Source organism: Artibeus jamaicensis, unplaced genomic scaffold, assembly GCF_021234435.1.
Source record: "Artibeus jamaicensis isolate MK-2021 breed Jamaican fruit bat unplaced genomic scaffold, CSHL_Jam_final contig_585, whole genome shotgun sequence".
Taxonomy (NCBI): Eukaryota; Metazoa; Chordata; class Mammalia; order Chiroptera; family Phyllostomidae; genus Artibeus; species Artibeus jamaicensis.
Genome location: NW_026521894.1, coordinates 8,886,914 through 8,904,182, shown reverse-complemented (window position 1 = coordinate 8,904,182; position 17,269 = coordinate 8,886,914). Strand labels below are relative to the sequence as shown.

Genomic DNA, 17,269 nt, shown 5'->3' with positions numbered 1-17,269 from the left:
GACTGCAGGGGGGCACGGCAGGATGGGACTTCACTGCCTCGGCTGCTTCAACAGAATTAACGACTCCATTAAATAATACGTAGGAAACAATTTGCTCAGAATAAAACCACGTGCTTTTCAAAATCTTAATAGCACTAGTACAAATTCAACAATACATAAATTGGTCAATTTATGCTTTTTTTTTTATCTGAATTTTATGCATATCAGTTACACACTCAAAAACTTATCCAGTTTGTAAGTTTACTTATTGCTATCAGTTCTGGCCAATTTCTGCCAATTATTAGGCAATATTTAAACCATTTAAAAAGAAGTATTTACTTATGAATAGTGTAAAAACTGAATGGAAAAAATATTTAATGAGTGCCTATTATCTATACTAGGGAGAATTCTTATAAATTCATTTAATAAGGGTGATTTCATGTGAGTATTTGATCCAAAATGCCATTTTATAGAATTAGGACATAATTTTCTAAGTCAAAAATTTCTGTTGTAGCTAACACAGACTGGAATGAAACTTTTAAGGATCAAATAGCATTGATAAAAAAATTTTCTAGCTGTATTGAGATATAACTGACATATAATACTGTGTAAGTTTAAGATGTACAATGTGATGATCTGACATGTACATACTGTAAAAGTTTATTACAGAAAGATTCATTAACATATCCATTATATTATGTAATTACCATTTTATAATTGCTGTTGCTTTAAGACTATTAAAATTCTACTCTCAGAGCAACTTTCAAGTACTATCAACCATAGCGACGATGCTGTACTTTAGGTCCCCCTACCATATTCAACTTACAACTAAAAGGTTCTACCTTTTAACCAGCATCTCCTCTCTTCCCTCCCTCTCAGCCCTAGCAACCACCACTCTACTCTGCTTCTATGAGTGTGGTGTTTTTAGATTCTAAATATGCATGAAATCACATACTATTTGTCTTTGCTGTCTGACTCATTTCACTTACCTTCATGCCTTCAAGGTCCATATGTACATAAACATATATATGTATCTATATACATACATATATACATTTTCTTTATCCATTTTTCTGGATGGATACTTAGGTGGATTTCTTTGGTGGACACAGGTTATTTGCATGCCTGGACTACTGTGAAAAATGCTATAATTAATAAGGAGCTGAAGATGTTATCTTCTCTGTATATATATACCCAGAAGTGGAATTGGTAGATCATCTGGTAGATCATGTTCTATTTTTATTTTTTTGAGGAGTCTCCGTACTGTTTTCCTCAGCAGTTGTACCAATTTAAATTCACACCAACAGTGCACAGAGTTCCTCTTTCTCCAAATTCTCATCAGTGTTTATCTCTTCTCTTTTTGATAACAGCATTTGAACAGGTGTGAGATGATACCTCATTCTGGTTTTGATTTGTATTTCTCTGATGATTAGTGATATTGAACATCTTTTCATGTATTTAATAGACATTCTGTAAGTCATCTTTACAAAAATTTGTTTATTCAATACCTCTACCTATTTTAAAATGGATTATTTGCTTTTTTGCTATTGAGTTGGATGAGGCCTTTATGTATTTTGGACATTAATCTTTCACTAGAGAGATAGTTTGCAAATATTTTCTCCCATTCAGTAGATTTCCTTTATTTTGCTGAGTTTCTTTTACTGTGCACTTTTCTGTTTGATGTAGTCAAACTTGTTGATTTTTGTTTTTGTTCCTTGCACTTTTGGTGTCATATAGAAAAATTCGTTGTCAAACAGACATCAAGGAGCTTTTTCCCTGTTTTCTTCTAGGAGTTTTACGGTTTCAGTCCTTAATCCATTTCAAGTTAATTTTTCATTTAAGTCCTTAATCCATTTCAAGTTAATTTTTAAAAGGATTTTATTTATTTATTTTTAGAGAGAGGGGAAGGGAAGGAGAAAGAGAGGGAAACATCAAAGTGTGGTTGCCTCTCACATGCCTCCTACTGGAGACCTGGCCCACAACCCAGGCATGTGCCCTGACTGGGAATCTAAGCAGCGACCCTTTGGTTCGCAGGCCCGCACTCAGTACACTGAGCCACACCAGCCAGGGCTCAAGTTAATTTTTGTATTAAGTGTAAGAAAGATGTCCAATTTCATTCTTTTACATGTGGACATCATTTCCCCAAAACCATCTGCTGAGATTACCTTTCCCTGTTCAGTATTCTTGGCTCCATTGTCAAATATTAGTTATCATATATGGGTCATAGATATTTATCTCTAGTCTCTCAATTCTGTTCCACTGTTTTATGTGTCTGCTTTTATGCCAGTGTCACACTGTTTTGATTACTATAACTTTGTATTTTAGTTTAAAATCAGAAAGTGTGATGCCTCCAGCTCTTCTTTCTCAAGATTTCTTTGGCTATTCAGGGTCTTTTGCGGTTTCATACAAATTTTAGAATTGTTTTTACTATGTCTGTAAAAAGTACCAATGGAATTTTGTTACTGTATTCAATCTACAGAAGGCTTTGGGTAGTCTGGAGATTTTACCAGTATTAACTCTTCCAATCCATGCATATGGAGTATCTATTTCTCTTTGTCTTCAGGTTCTTTTATCAATGTCTTACAGTTTTTAGTGTACAGATCATTCGCCTCCTTGTTAAATTTATTCCTAAGTATTTTATTGTTTTTCATGTTATTGTAAATGGGGTTGTTTTATTTCTTTTCCAGAATGTTCATTGCTAGTATCTACAAACGCAACTGACTTTTGTATGTTGAGTTTGTGTCCTGAAATTTTATTCAATCGTTTACTGGTTTTAACACCTTTTTCGTAAAGTCTTTAGGGTTTTCTACATACAAGATTGTAACATTAGCAGAGAAAATGTTATTTCTTCTTTGCCAATATAGATGCATTTTACCTCTCAAGCAGCTGACAGTTATCCAACACCTCCTTGCTATCTCCTCTGGCTTCTGAAATACCACACCCTCAGTTTTCTTTCTCCTTCCCTCCTTTCTCAATCTCATTTGTTAAGTCCTTTTTATCCTCTTACACATAATGCTCCAGGGCTCAGTCTTCAGACTTTCATCATTAATAATTTAAGTCCCATCAGGAAAGTGGCTGCCCCCAAAGCTGGAGAGACAGCAAGGTGGGTACAAAGAGTCTCAGTTCATCCGTGCAGAAACCAGTGGTTCTGCAGGAAGCAATGCCAGAGTAACCATCCAACTGCTGAAAGACTGGTGTGGATAAGCCTGAGAATTAAAAAATCCCCAGAGAAGCCAGTCACGGGGCCCTCCACCCCATGCTTTTGTAAAGTTTAGCTCGAGGAGCTCTACCAGGTCCTCAGTAATAATTAGGAAAAAAATCCACCCCTGCTTCCCAGAGAAAAGGAACCATTTAAAAATATACCAGAACATTCTGCTCAGCAAGGTCTGCCCTCAGTAAAAACTATTCTACTGAAGCTTAGCCAACTAGGGTTTTATCAGAGCCTAACCTACCTGCAGAACCCCAGCCTCCTCTAGCCATCCTATCCCAACTAAGCTCCGAAAACAGTGAGAAATACTGGAGAAGAATACACGCCAGGGGCACAGGCTCGCCAAGAGCAGATGCATAATGTAAGCAGAGAGATGGGAAATTTTCAGAAAGAACAAAAAGTTAGAGATTAAAAAATACTGTAAAAGAAATGAAGTATGCCTTTGATAGGTTTAGCAGTAAACTGGACACAGCTGAGGAAAGAATCCCTGAGTATGAGGATGGGGCAAATAAACTTCCATAACTGAAAAGCAGAGAGAAAAAAAAGACTGGGGAAAAAAAAAACCAGAATATACGATATCTGTGGGACAACTATAAAACATAAACCAGATCATGCCACAGTCCTGGTAAAATACCTTCAAAAGGCTTCCCATCATTTAAACAAAAATGAAAGTCCTTATGCCAATAGCCTGTTCGACGTTCCATGATCTGCCCCCTGGTATGTCTCCCACCTCATCTTCCACCTCCCTTTCCCCCTACTACCAGCTGCCTGTGTCATCGTGCTATCTTCTAATGCTCTTCAAGCTTATCTCTGCTTCAGATACACTGCATTCCCTGTTTCTCCGACATGAATATTCTTCCCCTGGCTAGTCACATGGACCTCTCCCTCACTTTGTTCAGAGTCTGTTGAAATACCACCCCTCAAAAGCCTTTAATCAACACTCTGCTGAAGATACCACCCTATCTTCATTTTGCTTTATTCTCTAAAAAAAAAAATTATTTGTGATACATTATTTATGTTATATGATATGTTATATCATGTGTTTGTTCGTTTTCTGTCATCCTTTGAGGGGAGCAACTCCGACCTGACCACTTCTCTACGTACAGCACAAATCAGGTGTTCAATAAACCACTGTTGAATCCGTAAATGACTACTACAATTTTAACAAGTTTTTATCTTGTGTATAAAGCTAAATGGACTATGATAAGATTACTAAAACTATATTTAATTCAGACTTCAACATTAAGTGATCTGTCCCATTTCTGATAAAACATTTACAAAAATGTCGTTATTTCTGCACTGAATTTCCAGACCCAAAATAAAGAAAAGTATTTCCCCCAAAATAAAGAAAAGTAAAATGTTTCTAATGTGCTAACCTTAAGATCGGACACACTTTTAGGTGATGGGAAGAATGACCATTTACATTGAAACCCAAGACTGTTTTACCCCACAGGCACACCTGAACTCAGGTACCTTGGTTACCTTTATTCCAGTTTTAAGTTAACTTTTTTCACCAGGTAATATGTTCACATAGTTTTTTAAGAAGTCTGAAAAAGTAAAGTACAAAGTATACCTCCTGTCCTTCAGATACCTAGTTTAAGTTTCTATCATCACAAAGTAACCACTGGTATCATGAAGCAGGGATGGGCAAATTTTTTTCTGTAAAGGACCAGATAGTAAATAATACCAGCTTTGCAGGCTATTAGTCTGTCATGACTGTTCCACCTGGCTATACACAATATGTAACCAAATGTGCACAGTTGTATCCCAATAAAACTTTGTTATAAAGCTAAGTTAAATAATTCTCTTTTATAAAAATCTTTAATGGTAGTGCTTGGAAAGGACTGCAATGGAACAGACTGCAACAAAAAATGCTGTTTAAAAAAATTCATACTACTACCCATACTTATGTATTAATATACATTCTCATGTAAAAATACAATTTTCATATAAATAGACAATACTATTCCAAGATGTCTTCTCTATAACCTATAATATATTACACCAAATATACTCTCATGGCATAATTATGAAGAACTAGAGGAATATTATGACAAAACAGACTGGTAACCTAACATCACCATACTGTCAACATTAAACTCTGACCTAAAATTTACCTTTAAATGATAGATCAAATATATAATTAACATTTTCATGCAACACATTAAAAAATGAAACCAGAGTTTATGTTTAAAAGCAAACTAAATCCTAAACATATATTTCCCAATCAAATCAATTCCAAAATGCATGTTCCTAATATGTCTTACCCAGGTTTTAATTTACTAAAATTAATCAGGATTAGAAAGAACCAGCTCTGTCTGAAAAGTAGATCAATACTACATTGAGTCACCAGTAACCAGCTTCTCAAAATCCAAAGGTATCTAAGAATATATCTTACCTTAGATGCCATTCTCATAAAAAGTTTGTTTTGATTTTCTGCAGTTCCCATCTTCTCATTCTTGACTAAATCATTTAGGCTTAGTTTATCATCATCATGGAAGTATCTGACCCTTTCTTTTTCCTCATGGGTTGAAGCCTATGACAAAATGAACACTAATTTAGTGAAAACATAAGTTTCTGAAGCATTTCAATGAATTACCTAGGAATCTGATATTAAATGTACAAATCCCACTATGTATCACAATCCTACCTTCCTATGAATACCTATTCTACTTGATTCCATGTGGAAGAATTTCCATTACAGTAACACTCCCTACTTTTCTGCCTCTTTCCTTTCTTCTTGCCCAGGGAACAAGGCATGATGTTTTGGGATTTCTGAGTTTGGGGGAAAAGGGAGAATAACTGTATACCTTCTGTCCCCTCTGCTCGCCTCCTCCTTGTAGGAAAAATTCCCTACCACTATGGAGGGAAGTCTGCAGTTATCCAGAAATTAATTAAGTACATTGAAAACAGAGAAGTATTACCAAACCCAAATTGAACATTTCTATCAGAAACAAAGAAGATATTTTGATTCTTCACTAAATCAATCCTATGTTTTCCTATAAGATGGTCTCATACCTACTTGTGAAAAATAAAAGTGCTATTTATTCCCTCCCAAATCAAATCCCCCCAGTACTATTTGCACATTTTCCTATACAAATAAAACCCACTCTTTAATTTCTTTTAAATCTTTGGAACCACATTCCCAATATTTCTCCCCAACTATTCCTGCCTTCACTAGCTTGAATCTCATATTCCATGACTTCAGTCATTCTCTGGCTCCAGGTCCTTAGTTTCTGGCCCCATTATCCTTTCACTGCACACAAAAAGCAAACCTCAACCTCGAGAAAGTGTGTCTACCCTCTTCACTCCTATGTCCAGACTGTTTGGTAGCAAGCAATTCTAAAAGAGCCCTCGATGCCATCTGGCAGTGCAACTATGGGCCCCTAGTCAGTTCTATCATTTTGTATAGTTCAAATCTTTCCTTTTTCCTGCCAAACCCCTCCTCCAAACCCCGAATCTGTCCCATGTCGTTAGAAGAAGAGCTCTCTCTTCCAGGCCTATTTGCTGAATGAGGTCATTATTATCTCTAGCAGCATAGATACTGAACAGGCAAATAATAAATATTTGACAGAAAAACTGAATGAATTATAAACTTTTGTGGACTAAACCACCACATGTATGACCTTACAAATTTTTTTTTTAAACCCTAATTTGGGAAAACTGAATACATTGTTTTTGCGATCTCAGGAGCCTAAAAGTACTGACAAAAACGAACTGCTAGAGCTGAAAGATGGAAAAGAAAATGAGGTTTATAAAGATCACAGCAACTACATAATTAAGACATTGTGCACCATCAGGTCTCAAAGTAGCTAACACAGATATGAGGCCTAGAGATCGAAGTTTTCCACTAAACCTATGGAAAGTACATAAGACGAAGCTAGAAATAATGTTAAAGAAATGTGCATTAAAATTAAAGTTGCCTTCAAAAGTCAACGTTCACAGTTTTTTGAAAGCTGTAGTGAATTACATTCCATTTTCTAAAAGGCAAAGGGATCGAACTAGGAATAAAAGTAATAACGTAATTTACTGCCTTCTAATATTTGCATTATGCAGTGACTTTTCAGAAAATAATCTGAAGTAGTCTGATGAAATGAAAGCCCCAAGAAGAAAAAAAGGAATTCTGAAGAAACACAGATGTGTGCTACACATACCATCTGTCTCTTCCTTCTTCCTCCTTTAGATTCCAGAGCTTTTGCTGGTGTGTTCACAGGCCAGACTCTTCCCAACTGATCTGTGCTCATGAGAATCACTTCTCGCTGGTCTTCACCCTATGGAAATATTTAGAGATAACTTTCAAAACTACTGTGAAGAGTGCTGAAGGCTTATATTTAATAACGACAAGAACATATAAGCATAAAAATGATTTAGCTTTCACATATTATGTATTATCTTAAGTTTCCTAGACTTTTAATACCCACCATAATGTAATTATGATCATAATCTTTTTAGAGAAAAAGTAGGGGAAAATATCAAAAGTTTACTTTATTGTTTTTTTAAAAGAATCATAGAATCAAACTTCAAATAAGGTGATCAACTAAGATGATAAAGAACCAATATTTAAAGAGACACTGTATGAGAAGGTCTATCACTTATGCAGTAGATGTCATTTTTATAAATGTTTCTTCAACTTAAAAAAAATCCTAAAACTCAATTATAAGAAATAGAGCAACTAAATGACAAAACAAGCTTTTTAAATCAGCCACTCTACACAACTGTGAAGTTAGCCACTCCACACAACTTCTATTTTCTTCATTCTCAGTTCTGCAATGCTTTCCACTTTCCTGGGTCTTCAGAAGAAACTGTATTTCACACACTTCCCATCTGTAACCTTTTCCTGCAGATTTTTAACCAACTACACACATGCCTGGTCCTTATTCTATGATGAAGAGAATGTTATTGGGAAGGTTTTAATAAGGAACTAAATAAAGACTATTAGTAAAGTGTTAAAAATCAAGTTGAAACATGAGAAAGCAAATTCTTCCTATTTCAATTTTCTTCTTGATCTTACATTCATACACAATATTAAGTGGATGCTAAAAATATCACTATTTTTCTTCTTTAATTAATTAATAAACATTAATTAATGAAGTATCATGTTTTAGAGGGCATCTTTCTGCTCGCTCTCTTACTTATAGTGTTTTGCCCAACAGAGATGGGCAAAATTTCTAAATTTATATTACTGCTAATGCTAATCTCTTAAGGACTTTCAAATTACCAACTCTAATAAATACCAATTATCATCTAACTTGATTGGAAAGCATTTGATTGGTTATTATACGGGGTCCAGCACAAATAATGCCCCTTTCTTATTACAAAAAAATTTTATTACAAAATCATAAGCATGTAATTCTGTAACATAACAATATCACATGCAAGCACACCATATGACCTTTTAGGTGATATGTTCGAATTAAAACTATAAATTATTATACCCATATTATTACCCTACCAATCACACTCAATTGGGTGTTATTACTTCTGCCACACCCCATATTATCTGCCTAAAAGTTTTTTTCCCCAATTTTAAGCACTTCACTTTCCTGGTTCTGCCTTACCTCTCTGACTCATTCATTTATTCAGTATTTTTAAATGCCTCCCCTATGTAGTAACTAAAAAAATATATAGTTGCTGCCTATAAGAAGCTTGTAACCAATTGAAATAATTATTCTCTACATGAATTATCAGTATAAAGAAAGCCAAATTCACTAAACTCAATGAAACTTTTGCAATTGCAAGCAAAAGAATAAAATATCTAGAAATAAACTTAACGAAGGATGTGAAGGACTTATATGGTTAAAACGGCCATATTACCCAAAGCAATATTTTGAATTTAATGCAATACCCATCAAAATTCCAATGTCATTTTTAAAGAAATAGAACAAAGTAATTATGAGATTTGTAAGGAACCACAAAACACCCTGAATAGCCAAAGCAATCCTGAGAAAAGAGAACAAAGCTGGAGGTATCACACTACCTGACTTCCAATTATACTACTGAGCCATGATAATCAAATCAGCATGGTACTGACAGAAAAACCAGATACATAGACCAGTGGAAGAGAACTGAGAGCCCAGAAATGAAACCACATATATGTGGCAAATATTTTTTGACAAAGGAGCCAAAAACACACAATGGAAAAAAAGAAAGCCTCTCCAATAGTGCTGGGAAAATAGAAAAGCCACATGCAAAATAATGAAACTAGATTACAGTTTGTCCTCATATACAAAAATTAATTCAAAATGGATCAAAGAACTAAACAAAAGATCTGAAATAAGAAATTACATAGAAGAAAACATAGGTACTAAATTTACACACTTTGGCCATAGAGAACATTTTATAATTTTGAACCCAAAGGCAAAGGAAGTAAAGGCAAAATCAAATGAGTGGGTCTAGACCAAATTAAAAACTTCTGCACAGCATAGAATCCAACAATAAAACAAAAAGGCAACCAACCAAATAGGAGATATATGCAAACGGCTCTAAAAAGGGATTAATATGCAAAATATACAAAACATTCATACAATTCACCAATAAACAAACAATCCAATTAAAAAATGAATAGAGGACCTGAACAGACCCTTCTCCCAAGACAGACAAACAACTAACAGATATATGAAAAGATGTTCAACTTCACCAGCTACTAGGAAATGCAAATCAAAACTACAATGAGATGCCACCTCACACCTGTTGGCTAGCCTATGATCAATAAGATAGGCCATAAAAAGTACTGGAGAGACTATGAAGAAAAAGGAACCCTCATTCACTGCTGGTAGGAATGTAAACTGATATAGCCACTACAGAACACAGCATGGCAATTCCTCGAAAAGTTAAGAATCAAGTTAGCACGTGATTCAGCAATCCCTCTTCTGGGTATCTACTTGAAAAACTCAAAGGCATTTATTCACAAAGACATATGCACACCTATGTTCACTGCAGCATTACCATGGTCATCAAGACAGGGAGAAAACCAAAGTACCCTTTGACAGAAGAATGGATAAAGAAGATGGAGTAAATATATGTGGTCTGTCCAAAAGGTATCCAGCTATGTAATATGAAAAATAGAGACATTTATTGGAAGAAGATATAAGATACAAGAAACATTGTACATGGGACAATGACATCTCAGTCCCCTTCAAAGTGGACACATTGGGACCTCACACAGTTCTCCCAATCACCATCAGCTGCACTGTCGTATTTTCCTGAATCCCACTGATGGTCTGAAATCTCTTCCGTGTCTAAAGTGATTTTAATTTTGGGGAAAACCCAGAAGTCACAGGACACCAAATCTGGGCTGTAGTGGGACTGCATCACCTGGGTGATTTGATGTTTCACAAAAAAAACTCTGCACAAGACGTAATTCATGAGCAAGTATGTTGTCAGGATGAAGCTGCCAATCACCAGATGCCCATACCTGCAGCCTTCTGAATCATCCAAATAGTTTCCATGCAGCAACATTCAAGCTTAATGTAAAATTTAATGCAGATTCATCATTGCTCTAGTTACTCAAGACATTTTGAATATGACGGTCACACGGTACACAGGCTCACTCAACAGCATCTACCATCCCCACTGACTAGTACAGTGCAGTCGTCATTGTTCACACATGCTCATTTCAGTCCACTCTCCCTGGATGCCAGGTTACAATGATGCCACACTAACCATTCTTGTCATATTAACAATAGCTGGACTTTTTCCACACAACCTTATATACAATAGAATACTAGTCAGGCATAAGAAAAAGATAAAATACTGCCATTTGCAACAACATGGTTAAACCCTGAGCACATTATGCTAAATGAGAAAGAAATCAGTCAGAAAAAATAAGAACCATATGATCTTTCTCACATATAGGATATAAAACTGAAACTCTTAGACATAGGCAACAGAACGGTGGTCACCAAATGGAAGGGGACTGAGGAATAGTAAAAGGTAAAGGGGGCTGGCCAAATATGTGTTGATGGAAGACCATTTGACTTTGGTGGTGGGCACACAGTGCACTGTAGAGATCACGTGTCTTAAAAATGTGCACTTGAAACCTATATAATCCTATTAACCAATGTCATCCCAATAAGATTTAATAAAAGATAAAAAATTTAAAATTTAAAATTAAAAAAAGTATTTGTGTATAAACTCAAGATGGATAAAAGACTTAACCATCCATAAGTTGCAACACCATAAAATTTCTAGAAGAGAACATAGGCAGGAAAATCTCAATTATTCCATGCAGTAATATTTTCACCATTCTGTCCCTTAGAGCAAGGGGCATAAAGGAAAGAATAAAGAAATGGGATCTTATCAAAATTAAAAGCTTCTACACAGCTAAAGAAAACATAAGCAAAATGAAAACGGAACAAACCATATGGGAAAATATATTTGCCAATGATACCTCAGACAAGGGTTTGATCTCCAAAATGTATACAGAATTCACATGACTCCACTCCAGGAAAACAAACCCAATTAAAAAATGGGCAAAGAACTTCTCCAAGGAGGACACAGAGAAGGCCCAGACACATATGAAAGGATGCTCAGCATCACTAGCCATTAGAGAGCCGCAAATTAAAAACACAGTGAGATATCACCTCATACCAGTCAGAATGGCCATCGACAAACAACAAGTGCTGGTGAGGTTATGGAGAAAAGGGAACCCTAGTTCACTATTGGTGGGATTGCAGATTGGTGCAACCACTATGAAAAACAGTATGGAATTTCCTCAGAAAACTAAAAATGGAGCTGTCTTTTGACCTGGCAATTCCACTGCTGAGAGTGTACCCTAAGAATCCTGAAACACCAATTCAAAAGAACCCATGCACCTCAATATTCATAGCAGTGCAATTTGCAATAGTCAAGTGCTGGAAGGAACCTAAATGCTCGCCAGTAAATGAGTGGACAAAAAAAACTGTGGTACATTTACACGATGGAATACTATGCAGCAGAAATAAAGAAGGAATTCTTATCCTTCACAACAGCATGGATGGAACTGGACAGCATTATGCTAAGTGAAATAAGCCAGGTGGTGAAAGACAAATACCATATGATCTCACCTACAAGTGGAACCTAATCAACAGAACAAACAAGCAGCAAAATATAACCAGAGACATGGAAAGAAAGAACAAACTGACAGTAACCAGTGTGTGTGTGTGTGGGGGGGGGCATTGGTAGCAGGGGAAAGAAGGGAGAGAGTCACCAAGAAACATGTATAAAGGTCACATGGACAAAGCCAAAGGGGGTGTAGGATCAAGGGTGTAGGGTGGAGATGGGTGGAGCCAGGGGGAGGGGTGGGGAGAAATGGGGAGCACCGTACTTAAACAATTAAAAATTAAAATTAAAAATTAAAAAAAATTGTTCAATAAAGGTCAAACCTCACTGCTTAAAAATAAAGGCAAATAATCATTACTGTATTTTTTTTATCTTGTACTAAAAATTTCTTTTTCTGTTTTACAGTTTTTCTAGGTATCAGTTGCAGAGGCTGGAATGCCAAAACAGAAAATAGTGTAGGCATACACAGAGTCTATGAATCACAGCAATGGTAATATAGTGAACTTAAAATGTATCTAGGAATCCAACTAAAAACACAGTGTTACAGCAATAATGAATTATGGTCAAACTATTGGAAGTACTTTCAAATGCCTGACTTTATGTACAAAATGCCACAGAGTTTATCTATTTCTTTAATTAGTCATTAGTGAATGTTTCTCTATGAGCCTCTAAGGCCTTCAGTTAATTTCTCCAATTGCTTTCAAGAAGATGTCTATGAAACCACCTCCACACAGCTGCTTGTGGGTTATAATACTGTATTTCTCTTCCTTGCCAGCAGTGTGAACTAAACATTTAAGCCATTGCACCATTCATTATGGAGTGATTATTTCATTATTTACTGCAAATAGTACACTGAATTTCCTACAATGCTAGAAAAAAGAAAAAATGTAGAGCTGATTTCCCTTAAATTAAATGTGCCCGTGATGTGATTCCCCTGAAGGACTGCTCACTGGTTAAAGAAGGGCAGATTAGCATCAAATAATATTAAAGAATAAGATTAGATTTGTCCTGATACAGAACTGACAATCCTCCCAAAGCCAATGGATCTCATCGTTCGGTGCCCAAGCACAAGTCAGGTGAAGATACTATGCAGCTGGGTGATTATCTGGATAAGGAAGCTACACTTGTAGGAAGGCCAGACTAGAGGATGTACTAAGTTCATGGAGTTTTAAGGTTTCCGACAGAAAACTATAGGGAAGAAAATAAACTGTAGACACTCAGACAACAAATATTTTAAGCATTTCTTGGTTATTTACAACGTGTCAAGCATTAACTTAGGCACTATAAGTGAACTAAAAGAGTCCTTCCCCTACATACTAAATAGTTCGCCCTATAAAGGGAAATAGAAGTAAGCAAATCAATAATTACAAGTGCTGCCTGTTTTTCACTAAGGCCAAATGATATTCATAGATCATTAAATCAAGAGATTTACCTTATTCGTATAACCTAACATTTCTAACAAGCTAAAAAATGAAAGGATTCCTCCCAGTTCAACTGTTCTATGAATGGGATTTTCTTTCCTCTGAAAGGGCAAAATTTCTATCACAAATACTCCAGGATTTTCCTCTATAAAGTCAGCACATTTCTCTGGTGTAGTAAATAAATCTGCATTCCATTCTCATGTCTTAACAAAACTACTGTACTTTGAAAGGCAGATGAACCATCAGACCCTGACCCTGATGGAATAAATATTTTAATGGCAGTAGAAAAGTACTTCACAATTGTCAGCAGGGATTTGTTTCAATAAAACCTGAACTAAACCTGCAAGTATCTTATCTCTACGAAGAAGATAAATTTTCCTTCTGGTCAAAGAATCCTTAATACAAAAATGTTTCTTCGAGAGCATCAAAGGACTAAACAGTTTCCAAAAAAAGCTGACAAACAGAAATTCTACTTTGTACACTACTTTGAACACAAGTTTGAATTCTACTCCACTGAGTTATGAGGTCCAGTGTTCAAAAGCTAGGAGGAGCTAAAATGCTTAAGGGCAACAACAATAGTATAAAGTTATACATTCAAGGGATGAGATACAATTTGTCAATTAGTCTACAGTATCCTTAATCAGAAGAAATGTTATTTAACAGAAGATCTGCTTTAATTTTTTTCTGAAGTGCTTTCAATTTCAAGGACAGCCTGAAGCCCAGCCACAACTTTAGAACCTTTCATACAAAGTGTCAGGGAAAGACAGGTACAGATTGGAGGGTAATGACAAGAATACAAATGTGAACAAAGTCCACTGAGAATTCTTAGGGTTCATAAAGGAGGCAGAGAGAAACTGAAAAGTGGACAAGGCAAAGAGGGTGGACCTGACGCGGGTGGACCTGACGCAGGTAATTAACAGCATACATAAACAGTGAAGAGACAGGCAGGTCATGTGTAAGACAGCTGGGGGGGGGCTGAAAAATGGGGCAATACTGTGGGAGGTGACACTGCAGGAAGACCCAAGTGTTTAATGCAGTCAGCACTAAGAAACCACAAAAGTTTCAGAGTACAGAAGAATTATGACCACAGTGACACCTGGGAAAATAAATTTGGCAAAAGTATATGATAGACTGTACAGTACCTAGTTTTAGCCAGTACCCAGTATTGCCCCATTTTTCAGCCCCCCCCAGAGCTGTCTTACACATGACCTGCCTGTCTCTTCACTGTTTACGTATGCTGTTAATTACCTGGCATTCTGGCATTCTGTTGGTGCTAGTCACACCAGTTTTTAAGTTCTTGCCCTTTAGAATGAGAGACTTGGGTTTGGTGTGCATGTTATGTAAAACAAATTAGTTTGTTCTGTGATTCATCCATCCATCTATTAGACTAGCACCAACAGAATGACAGAATCCACAACAAAAGCAGGTCTCCTTGGCCTGGGCTTTTCGCATTAGGACACACTAGGGCACAGGTGGCAAACACAAAGCCTGTGGGCTGAATCCGGCCCTCTACCTTGTTTTACCTGGCCCAGCACCTTGTTTCTACCTGGCCGCAGCGCCGAGCTCTCACTTAACTGTTATGAGTAGTTACATTTATACAGTCCTAAAATTACATTTGGCCCTTTGAAGGTAACCAACCACAAGGCTCATGTGGTGAAAATGAGTTTGACACCCCTGCACTAGTGGAACATAAAACAATTCATATGAAAATAAATTTCAAAAACAAGCAAACAATCACATACCACACACACAGAAAAAAACACCTGACAGAGACATCTTTCATATTAAAATACTACCACTGCCAAGTAGTATTGTACAAGGTAATTTTATACCTGCAAACAAACTCTTATTACTTACCTCTACCCCAGACTTTTTTGATGATATCTGTGTTACAGTTTCTTTGAATTTATTTGCCTTTTCAAGTTGGGCTTTAAGATGTTCAGCTAATTCCTTCAAACAGAAAAACAAGAAAAACCGGCGTGAATATAGATAGTTCAATTCCTCATTGTGTAATATTTCAAATTTATACAATAAAAAGAAAAAAGCATAGTAAACACCCATGTAGCCATCACCTAAACTAAGGTATTGCTTCTAAACAAACTTCGGTTACAAACTTCTCAAATACCTGTGGCATGTGTTTGCATTTTGAAAGTAAATAATTATAACAATATATATTTTAGGAAAGATAGGAAGATGGAAGAAATATATAACCTTAAGAATTACATTTTTATAGTTCTTAGGTACTGTAACTTCCAATCCTCAAAAGCTTAGTTATTTGTAAGCTGGGAGACATCACAGGACTTAAAATATGACCTTCTTTATTGATGATAAGTAATTTAGATAAAAATTCTAAATTTATTTTTACTCTAGAAACTCTACAGGAATTTATATGAATAACTGCACCAAAGCAATAAATCACACAGATATACATAGATTTATATGACAAGCAAAAAACAGCATTCTCCACTGTAGTACACAGAAACACTTCTTTTAACATGTTAACCCCCTTGCTTTCCAAACTCAAACTTTATTTTCTTGCTATTCTTTTTGTTGTCATTTTTCATCTCATCAATTGCTGGTTTAAAGTTCTGAGTTGAAGTTCATTGTCACCAAGGACCAAATTCAAAGAGGAAGAGCAGCATATGCAAGATATGCCTTTTATTAGACAAACAAATGAGTAAAAATATATTATTTGACCACCTTCACTTCTACTAAAAAGTGCTGAACTGACAGCATACCAAAACAGAAGACTGCTTATATCTGAGTTTGAGGTGAGTACATTCATATGACCATGAGGGAATTTCTTTGGTCAAGACAAAAAAGCTACCTGACTTTGCTCATCTGCCATGTGCAACAATGTCACATGTGTCAGTGTAACAGAAACGTGGCAACATAACAGATAGAAAGATGCTGCTCCTATCAACTCATCCCTATTTCTACTCAAATTTGAGGCAAATCAGTCTAAATCACATTATTACAGAATTTAAGTGAGCTAATCCAGCAATTTTCAAACTTTTTCAACATAAACTAATTACTAAAATTCTGCAGCAAACCAAAAAAATGTTTTTTGTTGATCTGACAAAAACATAGTATTATTTGGATTTATTTATACCAGATGGCAATTTTGTAGTGACTGCTGTGATTTTTTTTAAATTTAGCAATCTAAGGGAAAAGAGGTCACTGCCCCTGACTACAGTCAGGTATTGCATGTTTTGAAAATTCTTGGGGCACACCAGTTGAAAAATCACTGAGCTAACAACCTATACAAAAGTATCTAACACATTTTCAGACACAAACACATTGCCTTAAAATTTAAATAAATTAATTAACCATCCTTATAAGGAGCTCATATTTTAACTTCCTATGTAAGGGAATTTAAGAAAGTAATACATGTCCTTAAAAACACATGACCAAAAATTTTACATAAAAATCCTACAAGAAAACACAGGCAGTAAAATCTCAGACATCTCTTGCACAAGTACTTTGGCCAATATTATCTCCTTGGGCAAGGGAAACAATAAATAAATAAATAAATAGGACTCCATCAAACTAAAAAGCCTCTTCACAGCAAAAGAAAACACCAACATATAAAAAAGAAACACATTCTATAAGAAAACATATT

At 35.7% G+C, this 17,269-nt stretch overlaps 1 protein-coding gene across 2 annotated transcripts in view; it reads right to left on the bottom strand.

Moving 5' to 3' along the window:
• The window catches only part of CWF19L2 (CWF19 like cell cycle control factor 2), a 101,301-nt gene that overhangs the window by 31,617 nt on the left and 52,415 nt on the right, over positions 1-17,269 (bottom strand). For both annotated transcript variants that reach the window (XM_037137657.2, XM_037137658.2), the window contains exons 10-12: positions 15,505-15,597; positions 7,342-7,458; positions 5,586-5,723 (exon numbers count right to left, since the gene is read on the bottom strand). In XM_037137657.2, the coding sequence (XP_036993552.2) occupies positions 5,586-5,723; positions 7,342-7,458; positions 15,505-15,597 (348 nt within the window). The remainder of the gene's footprint in view (positions 1-5,585; positions 5,724-7,341; positions 7,459-15,504; positions 15,598-17,269) is intronic.